Source organism: Neltuma alba, unplaced genomic scaffold (genome assembly GCF_004799145.2).
Source record: "Neltuma alba isolate B1F8T4 unplaced genomic scaffold, ASM479914v2 tig00012871_pilon, whole genome shotgun sequence".
In the NCBI taxonomy this organism is placed as follows: Eukaryota; Viridiplantae; Streptophyta; class Magnoliopsida; order Fabales; family Fabaceae; genus Neltuma; species Neltuma alba.
In genome coordinates this window covers 32,520-51,883 of record NW_021637250.1, presented here as the reverse complement: position 1 = coordinate 51,883, position 19,364 = coordinate 32,520, and the positions used below count along the sequence as shown (strand labels likewise).

The following is a 19,364-nucleotide window of genomic DNA, read 5'->3' as shown; positions in this document are numbered from 1 at the left end:
GATATGTAAACGCATTCGCGAGTGAAGAAGAAGAGACTCCCGCCAAAACCTGTGGAAGGAAGAAGCCGCGGGAACGGGAACGGCTAGGTATCGGAGGGAATCGGGATGTACGGAACTCCGTTAGAGAGAAACATTGTTGGATATGGCTCCTTGGATCCAAGTGGGTTCATGGATGTAGTGGGCATTTATTTTCCTCAGCAGCTTTTCACAGTCGAACAAAGCTGGCTCGACCTCATGTCTGCTCTCATCTCTTTCTTTTCTTCTCCATCGGGCAAAAACCTAACTTCCCAGGTAATGCTCACCCCCTTCTGTTAATCTTCCTTTTTTCTTTATTTTTTCCCTCCTCCCGTTTCTCACATATTTTGAGAATTTACAGTGATGGATTTTCCCCTATAACTTCGTAAATGTTTTTCGGTGGATTATCTGGAGTCGTTAGTATTTAACTCATAGACAATAGCTTATACATAACGAACACTCATTCTGCCCATAGTTTATGAGCAACCAAGGTCTAACCATTTGGTCCATTTATAATTGCATGAACTTCGTTATTATTTGTATTAAGTGGTAACCTGAAAATAGAAACCAAGACTCTTTCAAGTTGCTGATAAAAATGATTTTGCAATCTGGCAACTTTGAATGGTTAGTTCCATGCTTTCTGAACACCTTTGGATGTGTAGTGACATTGAATATTTCATATGGCGTTCCTGGGGGACGATTTTTAATATGTTGTTAACAGGTTAAAAATCATCATGGCAGCTTTGCCTTATCACTTGACTTCCAGCAGTTTCAAAATATATGCCATATTGAGGAATTCTATAAAATGTTAGAGGAGAAACCTAAAATCGCTCTCTTGTGCATGAGCGCTGCAGTTCATAAGGTATGGTGACTATACGGTGGCATTTGCTTCGGTCTCTTCTGTTGTTGCATAAAAAGGTGTATATCATGTGTAGGCCAAGGCATAATTTGCTCAATACTGGAAACAGGTTCTTAGTGCCATATGGGAGAGTGACCAACTTGAGGATGGTGCAAAAGTAGACATCCGACTGCATAACTGTCCTGAAACTATGATTGCTCTGAAAAACTTAAAAGCAGTATATATTGGTATCTCTTAGTACCCCTTGTAGTAGCATGTTACTTTGTTTTCCATATTTGCTAGGATTAAGCTTTCTTATGGCTAAAGAAAAAAGACAGAGTATAACATTTGTTGTCTCGACAGACAAACTTGTCTCAGTGCGTGGTACTGTTGTGAAGGCCAGCACTGTCAGGCCTCTTGTGATGGATATGAGTTTTGAATGCGGAAAGTGCAAACAAAGAATTAGGCGTATCTTTCCTGATGGAAAATTTTCACCACCATCAATTTGCAATTTGAATGGCTGCAAGAGCAAAATATTTAACCCATTACGATCTACAGCTCAAGCTATAGATTTTCAAAAAATAAGGTGGGCTTTGTACTTTCTCGCTAACTTTTGTTCTTTTGCGCAAGTCTTTTTCAATCTTTTACACTTTTGCTGCGGGAGTTCAGGTTCTTAAAATCCTAATATATATGTGGGTTTTTGTCCTTTGCCGTATGACTTCGTGCTGCACCAGGTTGCAGGAACTCCTAAAACCCGAAGACCATGAAGAAGGACGAGTTCCTCGGACAGTGGAATGTGAGCTCATCCAAGACCTCGTTGATACATGCATACCTGGAGATGTGTTGACTGTCACTGGAATAATAAGGGGAATTAACACTTACATGGATATTGGTGGAGGTACGCAACGCAATTTTCTCCCTTTGCATATGGTACTCTGTATCAGGTATCAACCTTTTACATGTATATTGAAATGAAAGCAACCTAGGTTTTTGAGCAAAGATAACCATGTTCTCTTTTCTCTCCTTTATTTTTTGATGTTCACTGAGACATATTGAATTTGGTCACATCTTATGCAGCTTGTTGGTATTTATGTAGGAAAGTCGAAGAACAGAAGCCAGGGATTTTACTATTTGTATCTCGAAGCTGTTTCCGTGCAAAATTCCAAGTCACAGTCTACAAATGAGGATTTGCAAGACACTAATCCCAAAGCAAGACCGGCTGAGCTGCTTGATTTGTTTTCATTTTCTTCCAGGGATTTAGAGTTTATTGTGAAATTTTCGATGGAGCATGGCTCAGATTTGTTTCGGCAAATTCTTCAATCTATATGCCCATCTATCTATGGGCATGAGCTTGTTAAAGGTATGCCTATGTTGCCCATCCAATGGCTGAAAATGTCATGCTTTTGGATGGCAGTAAGCTAGGTGTGCAATTTTTTTACCTGTAAGTCCATTGGTTATAATGTTGCTAAATTCTGACTACTTGCTTCCTCAGGTGCATAAATGATCCTCCTCAAGCATGAGTTCTGAAATCAATTATATGGAATGGTGAAATAGTGCTAATTTGCTTCAATTTTTACAGCTGGGATTACGCTGGCATTATTTGGGGGTGTGCGAAAACATTCTATGGATCAGAATAAGGTTCCTGTAAGGGGAGACATTCATGTCATAATTGTCGGTATGCTCAATGTCTTTTCCTTATCTTTAAACGAAGTCAAACCTCGGAATCTTGTTTATCTGACGAAGTGGAATTATTTTTTATGATCATTTTTTCTTCACTAGTTAAAGGAATTATGGTGGAGTGATTACAAGTGGTGGAGATGAAATGACCAGCTTGTATCATTTAATTTCATTTTCTAGGTGATCCTGGACTAGGCAAGAGCCAATTGCTACAAGCAGCAGCCGCTGTTTCTCCGCGAGGCATCTATGTCTGTGGTAATGCGACAACTAAAGCCGGCCTCACAGTAGCTGTAGTAAAGGATCCTATGACGAGTGACTATGCTTTTGAGGCCGGTATGCGTTCTTCCTTCAGTTCTACTTAACCAGACCCTTATTTTCTGGTTCTTTGTGAACAAATTCTAGAATTTGAGGGTTATTTGTGGTCGGTCATGGTTGATAGCACTGTTTTCGAAAATTTTATATTAAATAATGTTATTTTAACTTTAGTTGTTTACTATTTCATAGATATTCTGATCTTCTCTAGGCTCTATACCAGAAATAATGCCTGCTGCTGTATAATCGATGTTTTAGTTTGAATGGAGGTCACATCGGACGGCTATGAGCTCTTATAAAATTATTTTTGTCTGGCTTTTAGCGTGATTATGATGCATGCTTCCTAGATCCTAACTTGACGAACAAAGACCAAAAATTAAAAATAACAGAACGATTGTTTTCATGGCTTCAGTACGAACTCTTGTTTCAAAGTGTATGTTCAATAATTCATAAGCTTAAATTATCAAATCACATGCTGGACCAGTGCTGAGTTGTTTTTACGATAAATGGAAAAAACGGTGCCCTTGTTTATCTGAGGCTCGTCTCTAGTTGAAGATACATGCTATTTAATAAGATTATATTTATAGAGTTCCAATGTTTTCTGTTATCACTAACGTTTTGTTTTTCCTTCTCTGGTTGTCCAAAAAGGAACTCCTATCCTCTTCTTTTGGATTCTTCTTTCTCTTATCCATTGAATTGGGTCTAGCAGCTTCTGTATGGTTTCTATAAAATATAGTTCTTAACTTCGCCTTTTTTTATTGATATTGTTCTTAGGGGCTATGGTGTTGGCTGACAGTGGATTGTGTTGCATTGATGAGTTCGATAAAATGTCAGCCGAACATCAGGTTTGTCCTCTGGTTGCCTGGCGATCAATTTCTAGTAATTCTTCCCCCGGCGAAAGGATCAATTTCCAGTAACTTGAATTGCGATTTTGAACTTAAGCCTTTACTCATGGCAATAATACAGGCTCTACTGGAGGCCATGGAACAACAGTGTGTCTCTATTGCAAAGGCAGGATTGGTGGCAAGTTTATCAGCTCGAACTTCTGTCTTAGCGGCAGCAAATCCAGTCGGTGGTCATTATAAGTAATTTTCCTCCCACTATTTTGTCAGCAGACTGTTCTTAGCTAGATATTCCGCCTTAGATTATCACAAAAAACAGTCACAAATTTGATAAAAATGAATAATATTCCTCGCCTTTTGCTCTATTTTAATGAAACAGATATCATTTAATACCCAAAGAAAATGTTTCTTCCAATAGATTCTGCAGAAGCTACGCGATTTTTATATTAAAGCAGCTAAAATGTTTCTTTCTGTTGCAGCCGCGCGAAGACTGTGAATGAAAACTTGAAAATGAGTGCCGCTCTGCTGTCCCGATTTGATTTAGTTTTCATACTGCTGGACAAACCTGATGAACTTCTGGACAAGCGAGTCTCGGAGCACATCATGTCAGTAAGTTATCCTGCCTTGTCACTTTTAAACGGTGCTGCTGGTAAGCAAATCACACCATGTTCATATCTCATCCATGGTGGATGGCAATGGCAACTCTGTGTCTCTGTTTGTACGTCATTCTGTTGTCTCCGAAGATGAATGGTTCGAATGTATCCTGCAGCTTCATGCTGGTAATGGACAACTAGCAGTCAAAAAGCAACGTAGAGGTTACCTCTTTACTTCCTCTAGCATGAATTTTTGTGTTTGCTAGAGTATCCAACTTAATGGTTTGTTTTGCTTTACTTATGGAGACTGTTGATTTTGGCCAGATTTACCTTCTGATTCAAGAATTACGGCACCACAGAATGCTGAAAGCATCGATTTGGGGGTTAGATCTGGTTCTTTAGTTTCAAAGTTGAGACTTGACCCACAACGAGATAGTGGTTTTGTACCATTGCCTACACAACTTCTTCGAAAATACATTGCTTATGCGAGGAGTTTTGTCTTCCCCAGGTTATGTCTGTCAACTGTATCTATTGATTCCAGCGGAAATTGTCCCTTGGCAGATTATAAGATTTTAAATGTAATTTCACCTCAGGCAGAATCTAAGATACCAATTGATTCGTCTCTTCCACTTAATCAGGATGTCCAAGCCCGCAGCAGAAATCCTACAAAAGTTTTACCTTAAGCTGAGAGATCATAATACTTCAGCTGATGGTACACCGATAACGGCAAGGCAACTTGAAAGCCTCGTGAGGCTGGCTGAAGCTCGGGCTCGGCTAGACTTGAGGGAAGAAATAACGGCCCAGGATGCCATGGTTAGTTCTAGTTGGGATTGGATTGAATAATCCAGTTGCATCGGTCCTAGTTTGATTACGATGCAAGTTTAAGGGTTATATAGATCAATGCTGACGTAAAAATGCCTTCAGAGAAACAAGTTAAAAGGTTAATTGTCGTTTTGTTCCCCTATCTTCATAGTATGCATTAATGATCATATAGAAGTTTCGGTTAGCAAGACAAGTGTATTGACGATTGTTTCTTCAGGGGTAAAAATTTGAGAATTGCCAAGTTTTTTGTCATAAATTCTCTCGAATCAATCTTCTGATGACAAGGTCGTGTTTGCAGGACGTAGTTGAAATAATGAAGGAATCCCTGTATGATAAATACGTAGATGAGCATGGATTTGTGGATTTTGGACGAAGTGGGGGGATGAGTCAACAGAAAGAGGCGAAACGCTTCCTAAGTGCCCTCAACAAACAATCAGAATTACAGCAGAAAGATTGCTTTTCAATATCTGTATGTACTCCTTCCCCACCCCCCCGGGGGGTAATTCGTGTTTTTTGCTTTTTAACTGAGAGATGTATGCGTCCCCTTTCCAGGAAATATATAGTCTGGCGGATAGAATTGGCCTACAAGTGCCTGATATTGACACTTTCATCGATAATTTAAACAGCGTTGGTTATCTACTCAAAAAGGGTCCAAAGACATACCAGGTACGGTTCCGTCGTGAATTTTTCTGCACAGCTGGATATTTATACTTGAATATAAAGCCTCAATCCAAATATGTATTCACCAGCAATACCTGCTTGGATTGGAGTTCATCATCATAATATTGCTGGGCTTGAAGACGTTATCTCACAATTCTAGTCTTTAAGTAGGGATAGGTTAATATCATGTTGACAACCCACTTATAGCATTTAGCCATTCATTACGTTATGACATGTCGCCAAGTGTAGTAACCAGGAATCCTTGGACTTGTGCAGGTGTTATCCTCCTCGTATACGCGAAGCCAATCATCTAGGGCAAAGAGCTAACCGGCTAGACAGGCTAGGCGATGCCCATTTTCCCACATGCTGAATATTATGGAGTCTGCCGTGGAATGTGATGCGCTTATAACTGAGCCCCTATGCTTTTACGTGCTGTATAGGATGAAACTGATCCAAGAGTACGGAAACCTGTACTTGAGTCGATTAGCGACTCGTGATGAACTGCGCAAGTGGGGCATTCAACTGAGACTATTGTAACTACATATAGCCGCTGAGCCTTCGTTAAGACGGACAAACGTAAGACCTAACATGCAAACGTCTACATTGGCATCAAGCTTGACCTTTTTGTTCTGTTCTTTTTCCCTTCTTGAGACTGACTTTAACCAACAAGAGTACAATAGATAAAAGAAGCCAGCTTTTCTATATGTAATATAACTATTATTTTTTTCCTTTTATAAACATTGATATTGGTATGTACTGCCATATACAGTTTTTTCTTGTGACAGTGTCATACTTTTCTATACTAACATTGGTGTTCAGTTCCATAAGCGGATATACCAATGAGTTTTTTTACTAAGAAAAAAGAAAGAAAGAAAGAAAGATACGCTGCTAGTGACTAAATCACTAAACCAAATCAGAATCATATCCATCAATAGGTTCTAAACGCCACTCACTTCCATAATAAGAATTGGGCAATCCCAACCAAAACTTGAAAGCCTCAGCTGCTCTTTTCCTCTCCATCCTTCTGTCCTGTCTTGCCTTCGAAGCATGCTTACTTGTGAACATTCTTGAATGCATTTCCACATAGATTCTAGTAAACTTGGTCTTGTTGGGAGGTATCCCATGTTCTTCCATGCAAGCCACTATTTCCAAGGCCTTCCTAAAGAAGGCAGCCCTCACGCAGATATCAGCCAAAGTATCTAAAAGCCCTTCATCTGGTTTGAGTGGCGGCGCAATAGATGAATCAGATTTGCCTCCTTCCTTGTCAACCCTACACCTCTCTTTTACTTCATTCCAAAGTAGAAGTGCCTCTCCTGGTCTTCTCGCTAGCGCTATTCCATTGGCAAGACTGCCATAGGTAGCCACGTCAGGATATAATCCATTCTCCTTCATCTTTTCAATTATTTTCTTTGCTTCTTCAATCAACCCTAACCTGCAATATCCTTCCACCAACATATTCCAGGCGACCCTATCAGCCTTCACCCGCGGATCATTGAGCATCTCATCAAAAACCCTGTGAGCCAGCTTTGGTTGACCCGACAAGGCAAAAGCTTTCATCAAAGTAGTGTAACTAACCTTCGTGGGAGCTATTCCTTTTGCTCTCATCTCATTAAAAAAGGCAAGAGCCCCAGCACTGTCGTCAACTAATATACATCCATCAATCAGAATGTTGTAGGAAACCACATCAGGCTGTATCCCTGCATCATCAACCATATCCTTAAGTAGCTCCCTTGCCTGATCTATCTGCAGCTGCATACAATAACCCTTAAGCAGAATATTGTACGTAATCACATTTGGATTCACGCCAATTCTCGTCATTTCAGCAAGGATTTGACGAGCCCTGTCCATTGAACCTGCCTTCACAAGTGCTGAAACCACAGTGGTGTATGATACATGATCGGGATGACTGGAACGATCATCTTGACAGCGCATTGCCTCGAGCATTCTCACCGTATCACTCACACGACCTGCCTGCATGTAGCCTTTCATTAGAGTGGTGTAAATTCTGGAGTTGGGAGCATATACTTTTGGCAGCAATGGCTGTTCATTGTCACTCTGGTTTGTCAAATTTGGAAGCAACTTCTTGAAAACGGATTCATCATTTTCAACCAAATTTTCTGAATTGGACGCCCTTAGTATCTTGCAAAGATCCGTTCTCTGTTCCCTCATTGCTTGAACCAACTTCTCTGCTGTCTTCAAGTCACCAAAGCCAACATAAGCTGCAACTAGGGAATGCAAAGTAGTCATGCATGGAGGTATTCCCACTTCTAAGATCCTCTCCAACACAAAAACAAGCAGGTCTTTTCTATCAGTTTTACAACATAGCTTTATCATGACATTATAAGTCAAGGCATCAGGTTCAACACCATGGTGGGGCATTTCATCAAACACTTGCAAGAACTTCTCGCTATCACCCAAGTTCGCACAGGCATTTAACGCGGCGTTAAATGCAACAGTATCAGGACGCGAGTTAGAAACTATTTGAAGGTCATTGAATTTTCGTACACGCCGAGTGACCGCTTTGAACAACCTGAGAGCTTCCGCAGGACCTTCGTCGCCAGAAGAAGCAAGGCCACTGACGACAGCGCTCCAGGCCTTCACGTGGGGAAGATAGCCAGAGCGAAGCATGGACTTGACGATTGACGTGGCGTAAGACGTGTAGCCGGCCTTGGTAGCGGCCACGGCCAGCAGGCCGAGGCAATTGGCATCCAAGCGGTGGAGCTGTCGCTCATGACGGAGGCGCGTGACTATGGACTGGGCGCGCGTGAGACCCGAGCGGGTATTTTGGAAGGATAATTGAGAAACTAGACGGCTGAGGCAAGCGGGGCTAGGAAGGTGGGCGCTGTTGGTGTAGGCAGTCCAGGCCTCTTCAGTTTTCCTTTGGCGAAGGAGTGTGAGCAGTTTCTGATCTAGGGCTTCGACCGTCGGGTCAGAAGAGGTGGAAATCAGAGACAGGTCTGATGGGTCGGCGTAGTTGGCAGCCCCGCCAACGAGAGAGGAGCGAGCGGGTCTGGAAGGGGAGGAGGCGGCGGCGAGATTGAAAGGAGGAGAAGCGCAGTGAAGAGGGTATGGGTTAGAGACTGAAGAAGAGAAGATAGATGGCAAGGAAGGTGGGAGCAGGGCAGCATTCATGACTACTTCATGAAGTGAAGGGATGGGAGGGATTGCCCACACGATTGGCAGTGGATAAGAGCCGAGCAGCTTTATTTATGGAAAGGGAACGTACTACGTTTTTGGTATTCCGCCTGTAGTTTTCTAATGAAGCCTGCAGCCTTTCAGGTGATACATCGCAAATAAAAATCTAAAATCTTCAACCACAAAATTGACGAGATCACCCTGTAATAACGTTTTTTTTTTAAAACCATTTACTTGTAATAACGTTAAACAACAAACTAAATTAAATATAAGCAAAATGAGAACAATTATAAACTGACCAGTTCAACTAGCACGGCATACTTTTCCTCAACATCATATGGGAGGAAGAGTTTTCACGCGCAAGAATCATCTCAAATCAAAGAGCAGTAAATGTAAACATCAAAAGGGCATACTCCCATCTCCCTGGGCGTTCATTCATACCTTCGTCATCCAAAAAACCGGAAACTCCAACGTCCCGGACCCTCCTCGCTTTCCCGTGGGTACATGTTTTATTACATATACAAGAATTTAATAATAAAGACTATGGACTTATAATTACATTTTTAAAAATTAGAGACCAAAATCAATCAATTATCAATCATTAATCAAATAAAACTTTGACTACTAACCAATTCAGACCCAAAAAATGTAAATATGATTCTCAAACTTATTTTTGGCCTCATGATTCCTAACTAGTTAAAACTAATTTGAAATCCACCAAGAATTCATTTTCTTTATTGAGAATTTTTTAGCCTCACGATTATCAAATCTCAACGTAGAAGCATGTTCAGACAATTGGAGCATGTCATCCTCCCATCACGTTTCTGGTCTACTCTTTCGACCTACCGTTCAGAAAAAATGACTTCCAAAATTTTCAACGACTGGACACGAAAATAGAAAACGAAAGCCAGGCGCCAGCTTCATCCAATGTGATACGGAAAGAATATAGCAAATTATTTTTCCAATCTGTTACATAAAATCCTGAGTTAATAATACCAAGGCTTCCTAATGGAGTCAGACAAACATGCATGGTTCCAGGATTTACAATAAAGCTACTTGAAATAGTGAAACTGCTCCAAAGATAATATACAAACCTTAATAAAAATTATCTGGACATGAGAACCACAATCTCCTAATGTCAGTATTCACATAATATTAAATTCATTCAGAAAGACGAAGTCACCAAATAAATCTCCACTGGCAATTAAAATCACACATCGGAGATTTTTCCGTTTTCAATAGTGGAAACTCCACTGACAACGGATGGACGGATTAACAATGACTACTCCGGACCCTGCGTCGGAACCATCATATGTTGAGCCTGTGGCAAAAATACTCAAGTCAGATTTGATAAATACTTATCAACTTATGACCGAGGTAAATCACATATCTTGCTACAAAAATAAAACGACTTTTACATTTTATCCAAAAAAAAATATTTACGTGGGAAAAGAATGAAATTAACAAAGCACAACCTCAATTTAGATAATGTCTCAATAACAATACATTTGAGGAAAAGCCAAATTAGAACTTCCAACAAGAGGAAGCAATAGACTAATCCAATAGCAACAATCAAACCATTTGAAGTTTTAGCAATAAGAAAAAAATAATAAATAAATAAATAAAATGAAGTAGATTACACTAACTTCTCTTTAAAGTTCGTCCAAATTATGCCTTCTATCCCCCCTCTTGTTTGAAGAAGTCGTTAATCTACTTCGACATTTAATATATTTTGCGAAGACCTCCTCGTTGATTATCTTCAGTTAAACTTAATTTTTTGCACACTATGATTTCCTTTCAAATGTCCCTTGTTCCTCTCGTTTTGGCAGTGCACATGTCTTGTATGATGCACGCTACTAGTTTATTAAAATGTCTAGCCAAGATAGTGACTGTATCAGGAGTTAAGATCCAAGACTCTCATTTTATCCTTAATGATAATAATGTAACAGTACACATCTTGTGCGAAAAGTGATAAAAATAAAAAATAAAAATAAATCATCGTGGAGGATGTAGCAATATATATCAGAAGCTAGGAGGATAAAGAAAATGGAAACAGGATGATATCAAGTTTAATTTAGCCACAGCTAGAAGATTGGTGTAATTTACTCAAATTTGTAATCAAGGGCTGGAACAGTGGTAACATGCTCCATTGTTTGTACAATTAAGAGAGAAGAGATGAACAATGACGCACTGCTTTTAGACGCATTCATTCTGTGTTCAACCAGAAATAAATCAACCAACAAAAATATCCAAACACAAACCAACTGAACAAAGCTTAGAGAGTGGAGAGGCAAGGGGATCAATACTTCAATAGATCATATTGAACTTAAATATCAACCTGTTGTTCAGGCAATTTTAGCCCCGGCGACTTCAAGGGAGTAAAGATCCCATATAGCCACTAAAGATAGCTCACTTGCAGAGACTAGAATGTCATCAGGCATTAATTACAATATGAAGCTTATCTAAAGTCAATGCGTTAACTAAGCTTAATTAACACGTATTCAAATAAAAAGTGATCAATCCTAGAAAGTTCTTCGGGGAATCTAGCACCAATCAGTTATAAATCCTTTGTCCACGAATAAAAATTGTATCCCACAGCACTAAATTTCTCGCTCGAGGGAGATATAGATTATACATATAATTATATCGTGAGTAAAGATTTAACAGAGCACTCTCAACTCCACTAATCAAAATGATGCTGCGGAAAAGAGGAGAGTAGGGCAGAGAAGGATTACCTGAGAATTTGCGTAATTAACACCTTGGGGAAAAGAACCTTGATGGGCAAGCTGTCGATTTCACACACAAAATGCCAACATAAGATATTATTGCAGTCTAAGATAAATGTCCAGCAACCAAAGCATAGTGCATGTACGTATATTCCACCTGAGCATTAGGACTTGGCTGAACATCTTTCTTGGCCGATGCATCTCCGCCTTTTGCAGAACTCTTGGTATCACCCTGGCATGCCATAATTAGAAAACACATAATAAAAAACAAGATACGAAAGTCCAACAATACGGAGAGGGAAAATAATACTCAAACGGTAGAAGATAGATTAATATTTACCTCCATCTGCAACATTCCAAATCGCCCCCGAGAAGATCATTAACAAACATGAAAATAATACCATCAGTAAAAAGCAAAGACAGCAGTATCACACGATGATCGTATGCCCAACTCTTTTGTTACTTATAACAGATTAAGCCAGAACTTTATCCCCCACTCTATTTTCGTGCTTCTCAGAATTTAAAGAGGCACTGTAAATATAAATTACCTCTCTGTATCTGGCCAGGTAAATCTTCAGGGGATCAATATAATCCTCAAAACCTAGAGTTGCCATCGCCCAGAGCAAATCGTCACCATTAATCGTCTTCCTCTTCTCTCTCTGACACTTATCACTCGCCCTATATCAGATGACCACCAAATAATTAAGCCAGGAGAAAATGCCTCGTACGACATTCTATACACTGGAGGAGAGGGTGTACATGTATAGTAAAGTAAATTACATACTCGCTAGTGATAAAGCTGATGAACTCTGAAACACACTCCTGCACAGTCTCCTTAGCATCCTTGGCTATTTTCCCATTAGCAGGAAGTGCCTTTTTCATAATTCGACTGATGTTGGCGATGGGAAGGAACCTGTCCTGCTCACGGACATTAGAGCGAGGGCTATGCTCACCGCTCTCATGGCTGCCACCGCCTGGACTGGCCGGAGCTTCAGCCATCGTCGCCGGAACCCTAAAGCAACAGGGGAATCAGAGAAAAACATGGTAAAATCGCGTGAAGAGAAACCCTAGATGCGGATCTAAGCGAAAACGTAGGGAAGGGCAAGGATGGGTTTAGGCACGAAGGGAAAGAAGAGGGGGAGGATACCTGGGAGGAAGGAATGAATTCGTATTTGGCGCGAGTTTAAAGAGGCAAGGATCGGTGAGAATGGAGAGCGATCGGACGCTGGAGAAGAGAGGAGAGTGGAGACGATTGAGATGCGAGAGCGAGGCCTATCCGCACCGTCCGTTTTGCCTTAGACCACAAACAAGGGTTTCTGCTTCCTTCCTCGCTTTTTAACTCTCTCTCTCCCCGCCACTTGAGTGCTGGTGGTTTCATTCGACCACGTGTTGAGGACTTGACATCCCGGTTGCTTTTAGGGTTTCCGCCCTATTAGGCGCTCATGCATTACCAAATTACCACATCGTTAAGTTTTTCCCCCCACTTTCTTTAATACAAATATTTTATATAAATTATATCTGTGTTTTTAGAGTATAAGATTTTCTATTGCTTTAAATCTATAGATTATCAACTAATGACAACTTGTACGTTTTTTATTTTATTCATGAATTATGAATGTTTGTATTTATATCCATTTATGTTTAGATAAAATGTATACTGATATATTCAAAAGTCCCTAGAAATAAAAGATATCATGAGCACTGGATGATAAGGACGAAAGGAGACATTTATTGAATTTGTATATTCTTTAATCTGGTGAGTGCTGGGAGGGCCGATACAGACATGTTAGGTACTACTGGTTGAAAGGTACATGTCATTCGCAGGAAGAAGATAGCGTGCTTTCTTTGCAAGGTGCTGGAGTGGGTGCTGGCTTTACAATGATGTCCGTCGAGCGAAAGCCCAGGATTTTCTCTTTGCCCTATTTTCCTCAACAGAGACTGCGTGTTGGATCTCCTTCAAAACTGTTGGAATAGATGGCCTCTCGACCACGTGAGGTTTCACGCACTTCATCGCCACCACTGCTATTCTCTCTACGGATTTCAAGTCGCAATGGTCCCCTAGTGACGGATCCATAATAGCCTGTATGCTTCGCGTCCCAATGCGCGATTTCGCCTGTCATACACACCCAGTCGAGTTCAGAACTTGGCTCAACCAAAAAACTTCAACAACTTACTATTAAAATTTCTAGGAGAAATCAAAATCACCCAGTCCACGACTGTGTTTTGACGCCCATCACCAGTGCCTGCTCCTTGACCCGATATCAGTTCCAGAAGAATTACTCCAAAACCATAAACATCTTCATGCGGCGTACTGAACCTGTTTAAGAAAAGTTTTGATGATGTCGTGTTAATTTACATGAAAGATCCAAATGGTTATTAACCCTGTCCAACAATACTAAAAATGGGAGACTACGATTCGCTCGCCAGAGGCCTTACTCAGGATCTGTATCTTCTACTGTGCCACCAGATCTAAGTTTCGAAAGGACAACACCTGAAACCTTAGCTCTCATGCAGTTGTCAAGAAGAATATTAGCGCTTTTCACGTCTCCATGGACAACTACAGGAGCACGGCCTGTGTGAATATACTCAATCCCTGAGGAAAATACAAATAATAAGCTTTCAACAAGAGAAATGGCAATCAAAACTTTCAGTTTAAGTGGTTCATAATCATAAATAGCTCCACAAACCTTTGGCAGCATCTTCTGCGATCCGAAGACGCCTGCACCAATTGAGACTCCGTCGAAGTTGTAATGGACCTAAAAGAAGTTAACATAGTTGAGCATATGGACGTTGCGCTACTTCGTTTAAATCAAAGTGGGCTTACCCGCATCATCAAGTAGTTCCCTCAGACTTCCATTTTGCATTAACTCGTAAACAAGCATTCTATCTCCTCCTTCAAGGCAATACCCAAGAAGCCGTACCAAGTTTGAGTGACGTATCCCTGAAAGAACGGCTACCTGGATAAACGCAAACAGAAATTTAATGTTAAACATAAAAATGACTTGATCAAAACGTAAACGATAAATTTCATAGCTCCCGTTATCTGTTCCCATAAAAAAGGGAGCTACATGATTAAAACAGAGCATGCAGGGAGATCTCCAACGTGGGAATGATACTCCAAGAGGCTTATTAAATGCAGGTTACCTCACTGAGGAACTCTCGTTCTCCTTGAACCGGATTATTGGCTAGAACTTTAACTGCAATCTCAGTTCCATCATGCAGTTTTCCCGAGAATACGTCTCCACGGCCTCCAGAACCAATTCTGCTCCTAAAGTTTTTTGTGGCAATTTCAAGTTCACAACGGCCAAAGCGATGAGCACCTTCTCCGGCGGCGGGAATCACTTGAGTACCATTAATATCTGTCAAGAGTGGAAACATGCATAAATTACGCTATACCTCAAAAAATCCGGACAAACAAATATATAAATTATGCCCGATTTCTACCTCGCGTATTATTTCCCCTGGTTCCTTTGAAGATTCCAAACAGGCCCCCTACAACGGCAACTACAACTAGAATTCCAGCCCCAACAGATGAACCAATAATAGCGGACAAGTGGGTCTTCTTTCTGCTTTCTTTATGAAGATTGATGTTCCCGGAGGAGCTGTTGAGAAATAAAATAGCTGTTGTGAAGATTAAGCTCCAAAATCCGATCATGTGTACGTAAATATCTTCTGCATAATTTAGGAGGTGTTTGGATGCCCTTAAAATCACTTTTCATAAGCACTTTTCATAAATCGAGGCAATCTCTTCCACATATTTGCTTCGTATACCGTAAAAGCACTTCTGAAACCATGGTTTTGATCTTATCCAAACACTCCTTTAATCGTCTATAATAGCAATTATCCTGAGATTGAATCTGCCAATTAGTTCCTTCGCTTTTGCTGAATAATTATATTAATAATTCGGCGATGAATGCTTATGTTTTTGTTTTTAACAAATAAAATTCTGTGCTCACTTCAAAATGATATCTCTGCTCGAAAGACCGGCTGGCACTGTCCCAGATAACATATTATTTTGCACATACCTGCAACCGATAAAAGCATAATCAAGATTTTATCAGAATAAATGTTTTTGTTAAAAGAAACAAACATAAAAGCTTTTTTAAAAACTGGCATATAAGCTCCACTAGCTTACAGTTCCCTCAAATTTGGTAGGCTAACTAGAGAGGAAGGGAGACCACCCGTCAATTGATTGTTCTCTAGATGACTGCAAGGGACAAAGGCTCTGTTAGCCTGCTAAAAGTAAGAAAGTATGGCTTTCTATCTGGGGCAAAAAAAAAAAAAAGGCAGTTGTCAGACGGTACATGATCTTCAAGTCCATGCATCCAGTAAACTCAGGAATTGGGCCAGTTAACTTATTTCCACCAAGCCATCTGCATCCACAAAAGCTTGTCATGCTCCTGACCAACGCAAAAATATGTTCGATAGGACCAAACATAGAAAGCAAGATAAAACTTACATTTCAACCAAACCAGTCAATTTGTTGATCTCAGAAGGAATATTCCCAGACAGGTTTTTATTAGACAGCAAACTGCCACCACGATGAACACGAAATAACTGCCATCAGTTCAATTGAACTACAATTTACATGCATGCAAACTGGAGGTTCTTTTTGTCTGTTATACCTCTAGGGGATTGGTTGGCAACCTAAGAGAAAAAATCTACATACAACTCATAATAAAACGTTAAAAGGGAATAAATAATGTTACATTGAAATTATTCTTGGATTGGGATCTGAGCTACAGCGGACCCATGACCATGGAACTGGCAAACATGGGTCACCTCCTTCTTGTGCCCAATCTGCTGAAGAATAGTGTGACAGCAAACCGGAAATAACTTCTCCTGCAATCCATCAAATAAAATAAAAATATTTAACTGATCATACTACTTATTCATGCAGGTGCGAGTCAGTGAAACAAAATTGGACAGTCCCTTTGTGAAAATAATTTCCTGATTAGGGGACTTACCATCTAGAGAGCCATCATTTTTCTTCAGATACTTATTGATCTCCATAGCATTCAGGAGAGGGCCCCTGGAAGAATCAGAGGTCTTGTCTAATCTAAAAGATAACACAAGCGGTAAGGATAAATTGGCAAATCCCAGTTCATAAAGATGATATCTGCCGTGAGCATTTTCTTCAATATTGACAATAGCTGCAATGACTTCAGGATGGTCTGGGAAAGCTACAGTGAATTTTCTGGATTCATTTGAAGCCAAATTTTCAATCTCTGCAAAATACATGCATGCCCAACCAAATCCAGGGAACCCTTCCAAGTTCAACTGGTAGGATAGAGATCCATTTGCACCCGCTACAGCTGTCTGCATCACTTTAGTTGGTGGCATTTCATCTCCATCAATGTGAATTGGCATTCTGGTAGAAACTTTCACTGTTCCATCCGAAACATCAACTAGATAATCTTCTCTTTTGATAGAATCTGAGTCCCAAATTCTATCAAAAGAGTCATCAGGATACCTGATAGGAATACAGACTTCTAATGTAAGAAGAAATTACTTCAAAACCAGATGGAGCGTCAGTAAAACTGCAAATAGCATACCGAAAGATATAATATGCAATTCTTTCTTTGTTATGGAAATAATTAGAAAAATCTGATTCATGTGTGAGGACTATGATGATGAAGTAACCTAAAGAAGTTCCTAGATCCTTTGCTTTTCTGTGTATAATCACACAGAAAAAATATCGTAGTTTGGCAAATGTAATGAATTTCTGGCTTTAACATTTGTATGCACAAGTAACGAAACATATACGGACTTGAACGTACCAAAGAAAATGGACTGTTTAGAGGAGATAGGGAGGTCAGCAATAAAAAGAAAGGAAGGGCTAAGGTACCTGATTGGAGCATCGCTCCCCGCTCCAAAATTTATTCTACTAGATACACTAAGGTAAAACTGTTCCTCATGCTCTGTATTATAAATTGAACCATTGAATTGCCGGAGTTCAAGCGTAGATATGAATGGCTGTCCTGTGGTTGCGTTTGATAAACATACACTGACAGTAGATGTTGTAGCTAGAAATATAAGCTCTCGCGTTTCTATAGTACTATCATCAGATATAACGACAGTAGACCAATAAGTAGCCCCGAAGTAAATGTCAAATACTGGATAAACGTTGTTGTTATCAAAATTCCCATACAAGAATGATGCCCTCAGTAGGTATCTTGTCCTCCTGACAACATTGAGCGTGTAGCAGTATTTCCTGGAATCAGCGGGAAAGTGTCGTAACGTCGCGTATTGCTTTCCTGTCCCGCTTGGCACTTGTACTGCGCTTGTTTCTCCGTAAGTGAGTTTATCATCAGATATCCATTCCAGGCCAAGTTCGTCTGTGAAATTTTCTTTACCTCCGCAATCCAAACTCAGGAAACCTACTTAACATTAGATAGTTTATCACATATTAAGCGAGTGAATTAATTGCAAATTCAATCATAATCTATAATAAGCGAGTCTCGCGAAAATTTCAAATCCGGTAAATGTTATGCTGAAGATTACTTGTTTCTGAGTCAGAGCAGTTGAGACTAGAGACAAATGGATATGCTTATATTGAACGTCATTAAGTTATACATGGAAGAAAAGAAAAAGAAGGTATAAGCTTATAGAGCAGAAAATAAATCAACAGGATCTTTATGTTTTGCATGTAACAGAATGGTCGGTGGATTCATTTCTTGCATGACATTGAACGCTCTTTCCCAAGAAAGAATGAAAGAATCGCAAAAGAGTTCTTTAGTCTTGAAATTGCCCCATCATAGCTCAAAACAAGGGATATAAAATTCAAAGACGAGTGAAATAAGAAGTAATGTAAACAAGAAAGGAGCCAAGAAAAGAGAATGGTAGGCCGGCGACGATCAACGAAAACAGCTTATCATCACGATGCAGATATTGGTGCAGGAGAAGAAATGCTTCAACCACAAGAGAAACCGATTAGAACTTCAAGTCAGCGAAAACGGAGGAAGAAGCACCTGGCATCTGTGCGTAAGAGAAACACGAGAGAAGCAGCAGTGCGAGTGAGGGAAACAGTAGGAGGTGAATTCTAATCGCCATGTTTACTCTTGAGAACTACACTGAGAATTTCAAGAGACTAAAAATGGCGTAAAGAAACGCAATTAAACAGAGAAATCGGTTCTTCCGTCTCCAACCGAAATCAAGTAGAGCCACAAATAATGACAAAACTGAAGTTGGGGCGTAACTATTTATAAACGAAGAATAACAACCCCCATGTGGGTATCCAATGATTTTTTAATTTAAAATAAATAAAACTGATAATCAAACATTATATATTACCTTGGAAGGTTAAACAAGTGGAACTCTGTGAGAGCGTGAAAATGCTCCTTGAGTGAGAAATGCATGTTAAGATGTTAAAATAGATAATGTGTACATACTAAATTGGAGAGTGGAGACCCATCATTAAGTGAGACTGTGAGACATGTATTGCGAGAAATCTTTATTTATAATTGTACTCCTCCGGTCCTTAATATAAGACTCATTTAATTAATTTGATTAGATTAAGGAAGTTAGGTAAGTTAGTTAATTATAAAAAAATGTGATATATTTTTCCTAAAATACCATAATCATCTTACTTAATACTCATTCTTCCTCTTCTACTTAATTATGGTTGAGAGAGTATCCATAGAGGTAATTTAGAGAAGATTAATAAATATAAGAAATGGGTCTTATATTTAGGACTAAAACTACCTCAACAATTGGGTCCTATATTAAAGACTGGAGGAGTAAT

General features: G+C 39.8%; 4 protein-coding genes across 4 annotated transcripts; 1 reads left to right on the top strand and 3 right to left on the bottom strand.

The window, feature by feature from the left end:
• The first annotated feature begins 57 nt into the window (after window positions 1-57).
• Window positions 58-6,398, top strand: LOC114732052 (probable DNA helicase MCM8). The gene is made up of 17 exons (XM_028919345.1): window positions 58-291; window positions 737-877; window positions 984-1,101; window positions 1,217-1,439; window positions 1,588-1,751; window positions 1,950-2,213; window positions 2,433-2,528; window positions 2,711-2,863; window positions 3,617-3,687; window positions 3,809-3,927; window positions 4,164-4,293; window positions 4,454-4,499; window positions 4,602-4,785; window positions 4,916-5,090; window positions 5,398-5,568; window positions 5,652-5,765; window positions 6,036-6,398. Exons 1-17 carry the CDS (start codon window positions 106-108, stop codon window positions 6,084-6,086), a joined length of 2,406 nt encoding a protein of 801 aa, XP_028775178.1. The 5' UTR covers window positions 58-105; the 3' UTR covers window positions 6,087-6,398.
• A 65-nt stretch (window positions 6,399-6,463) lies between these two features.
• Window positions 6,464-8,985, bottom strand: LOC114732053 (pentatricopeptide repeat-containing protein At3g09650, chloroplastic). Its single transcript, XM_028919346.1, has one exon. It carries the CDS (start codon window positions 8,889-8,891, stop codon window positions 6,663-6,665), a length of 2,229 nt encoding a protein of 742 aa, XP_028775179.1. The 5' UTR covers window positions 8,892-8,985; the 3' UTR covers window positions 6,464-6,662.
• Window positions 8,986-9,813: 828 nt separating this feature from the next.
• LOC114732054 (nuclear transcription factor Y subunit B-8) lies at window positions 9,814-12,946 on the bottom strand. Its single transcript, XM_028919347.1, has 7 exons — window positions 12,768-12,946; window positions 12,405-12,632; window positions 12,169-12,298; window positions 11,961-11,966; window positions 11,778-11,852; window positions 11,630-11,680; window positions 9,814-10,215 (listed from the first exon to the last, which is right to left on the bottom strand). Exons 2-7 carry the CDS (start codon window positions 12,617-12,619, stop codon window positions 10,177-10,179), a joined length of 516 nt encoding a protein of 171 aa, XP_028775180.1. The 5' UTR covers window positions 12,620-12,632; window positions 12,768-12,946; the 3' UTR covers window positions 9,814-10,176.
• Window positions 12,947-13,329: 383 nt separating this feature from the next.
• Window positions 13,330-18,662, bottom strand: LOC114732028 (probable LRR receptor-like serine/threonine-protein kinase At1g67720). The gene is made up of 15 exons (XM_028919300.1): window positions 18,592-18,662; window positions 17,469-18,000; window positions 16,588-17,093; window positions 16,330-16,462; window positions 16,080-16,151; window positions 15,925-15,993; window positions 15,756-15,827; window positions 15,577-15,645; window positions 15,054-15,222; window positions 14,765-15,010; window positions 14,445-14,577; window positions 14,308-14,376; window positions 14,057-14,213; window positions 13,826-13,937; window positions 13,330-13,733 (listed from the first exon to the last, which is right to left on the bottom strand). Exons 1-15 carry the CDS (start codon window positions 18,596-18,598, stop codon window positions 13,494-13,496), a joined length of 2,586 nt encoding a protein of 861 aa, XP_028775133.1. The 5' UTR covers window positions 18,599-18,662; the 3' UTR covers window positions 13,330-13,493.
• Between the last annotated feature and the right edge of the window lie 702 nt (window positions 18,663-19,364).

What these genes read in the sequence shown, in the direction of transcription:
- LOC114732052 (XM_028919345.1), top strand. Translation starts at nt 106, where the DNA reads ATGTACGGAACTCCGTTAGAGAGAAACATTGTTGGATATGGCTCCTTG. An exon ending in ATAGATTTTCAAAAAATAAG is followed by an intron (nt 1,440 to 1,587) that starts GTGGGCTTTGTA and finishes GTGCTGCACCAG; the next exon opens with GTTGCAGGAACTCCTAAAAC. An exon ending in TGACTATGCTTTTGAGGCCG is followed by an intron (nt 2,864 to 3,616) that starts GTATGCGTTCTT and finishes TATTGTTCTTAG; the next exon opens with GGGCTATGGTGTTGGCTGAC.
- LOC114732053 (XM_028919346.1), bottom strand. Translation starts at nt 8,891, where the DNA reads ATGAATGCTGCCCTGCTCCCACCTTCCTTGCCATCTATCTTCTCTTCT.
- LOC114732054 (XM_028919347.1), bottom strand. Translation starts at nt 12,619, where the DNA reads ATGGCTGAAGCTCCGGCCAGTCCAGGCGGTGGCAGCCATGAGAGCGGT. An exon ending in ATCAGCTTTATCACTAGCGA is followed by an intron (nt 12,299 to 12,404) that starts GTATGTAATTTA and finishes CATCTGATATAG; the next exon opens with GGCGAGTGATAAGTGTCAGA. An exon ending in AGCCAAGTCCTAATGCTCAG is followed by an intron (nt 11,681 to 11,777) that starts GTGGAATATACG and finishes TGAAATCGACAG; the next exon opens with CTTGCCCATCAAGGTTCTTT.
- LOC114732028 (XM_028919300.1), bottom strand. An exon ending in TTGACTGGTTTGGTTGAAAT is followed by an intron (nt 15,994 to 16,079) that starts GTAAGTTTTATC and finishes TTGTGGATGCAG; the next exon opens with ATGGCTTGGTGGAAATAAGT. An exon ending in GGAACTACTTGATGATGCGG is followed by an intron (nt 14,377 to 14,444) that starts GTAAGCCCACTT and finishes AACTTCTTTTAG; the next exon opens with GTCCATTACAACTTCGACGG.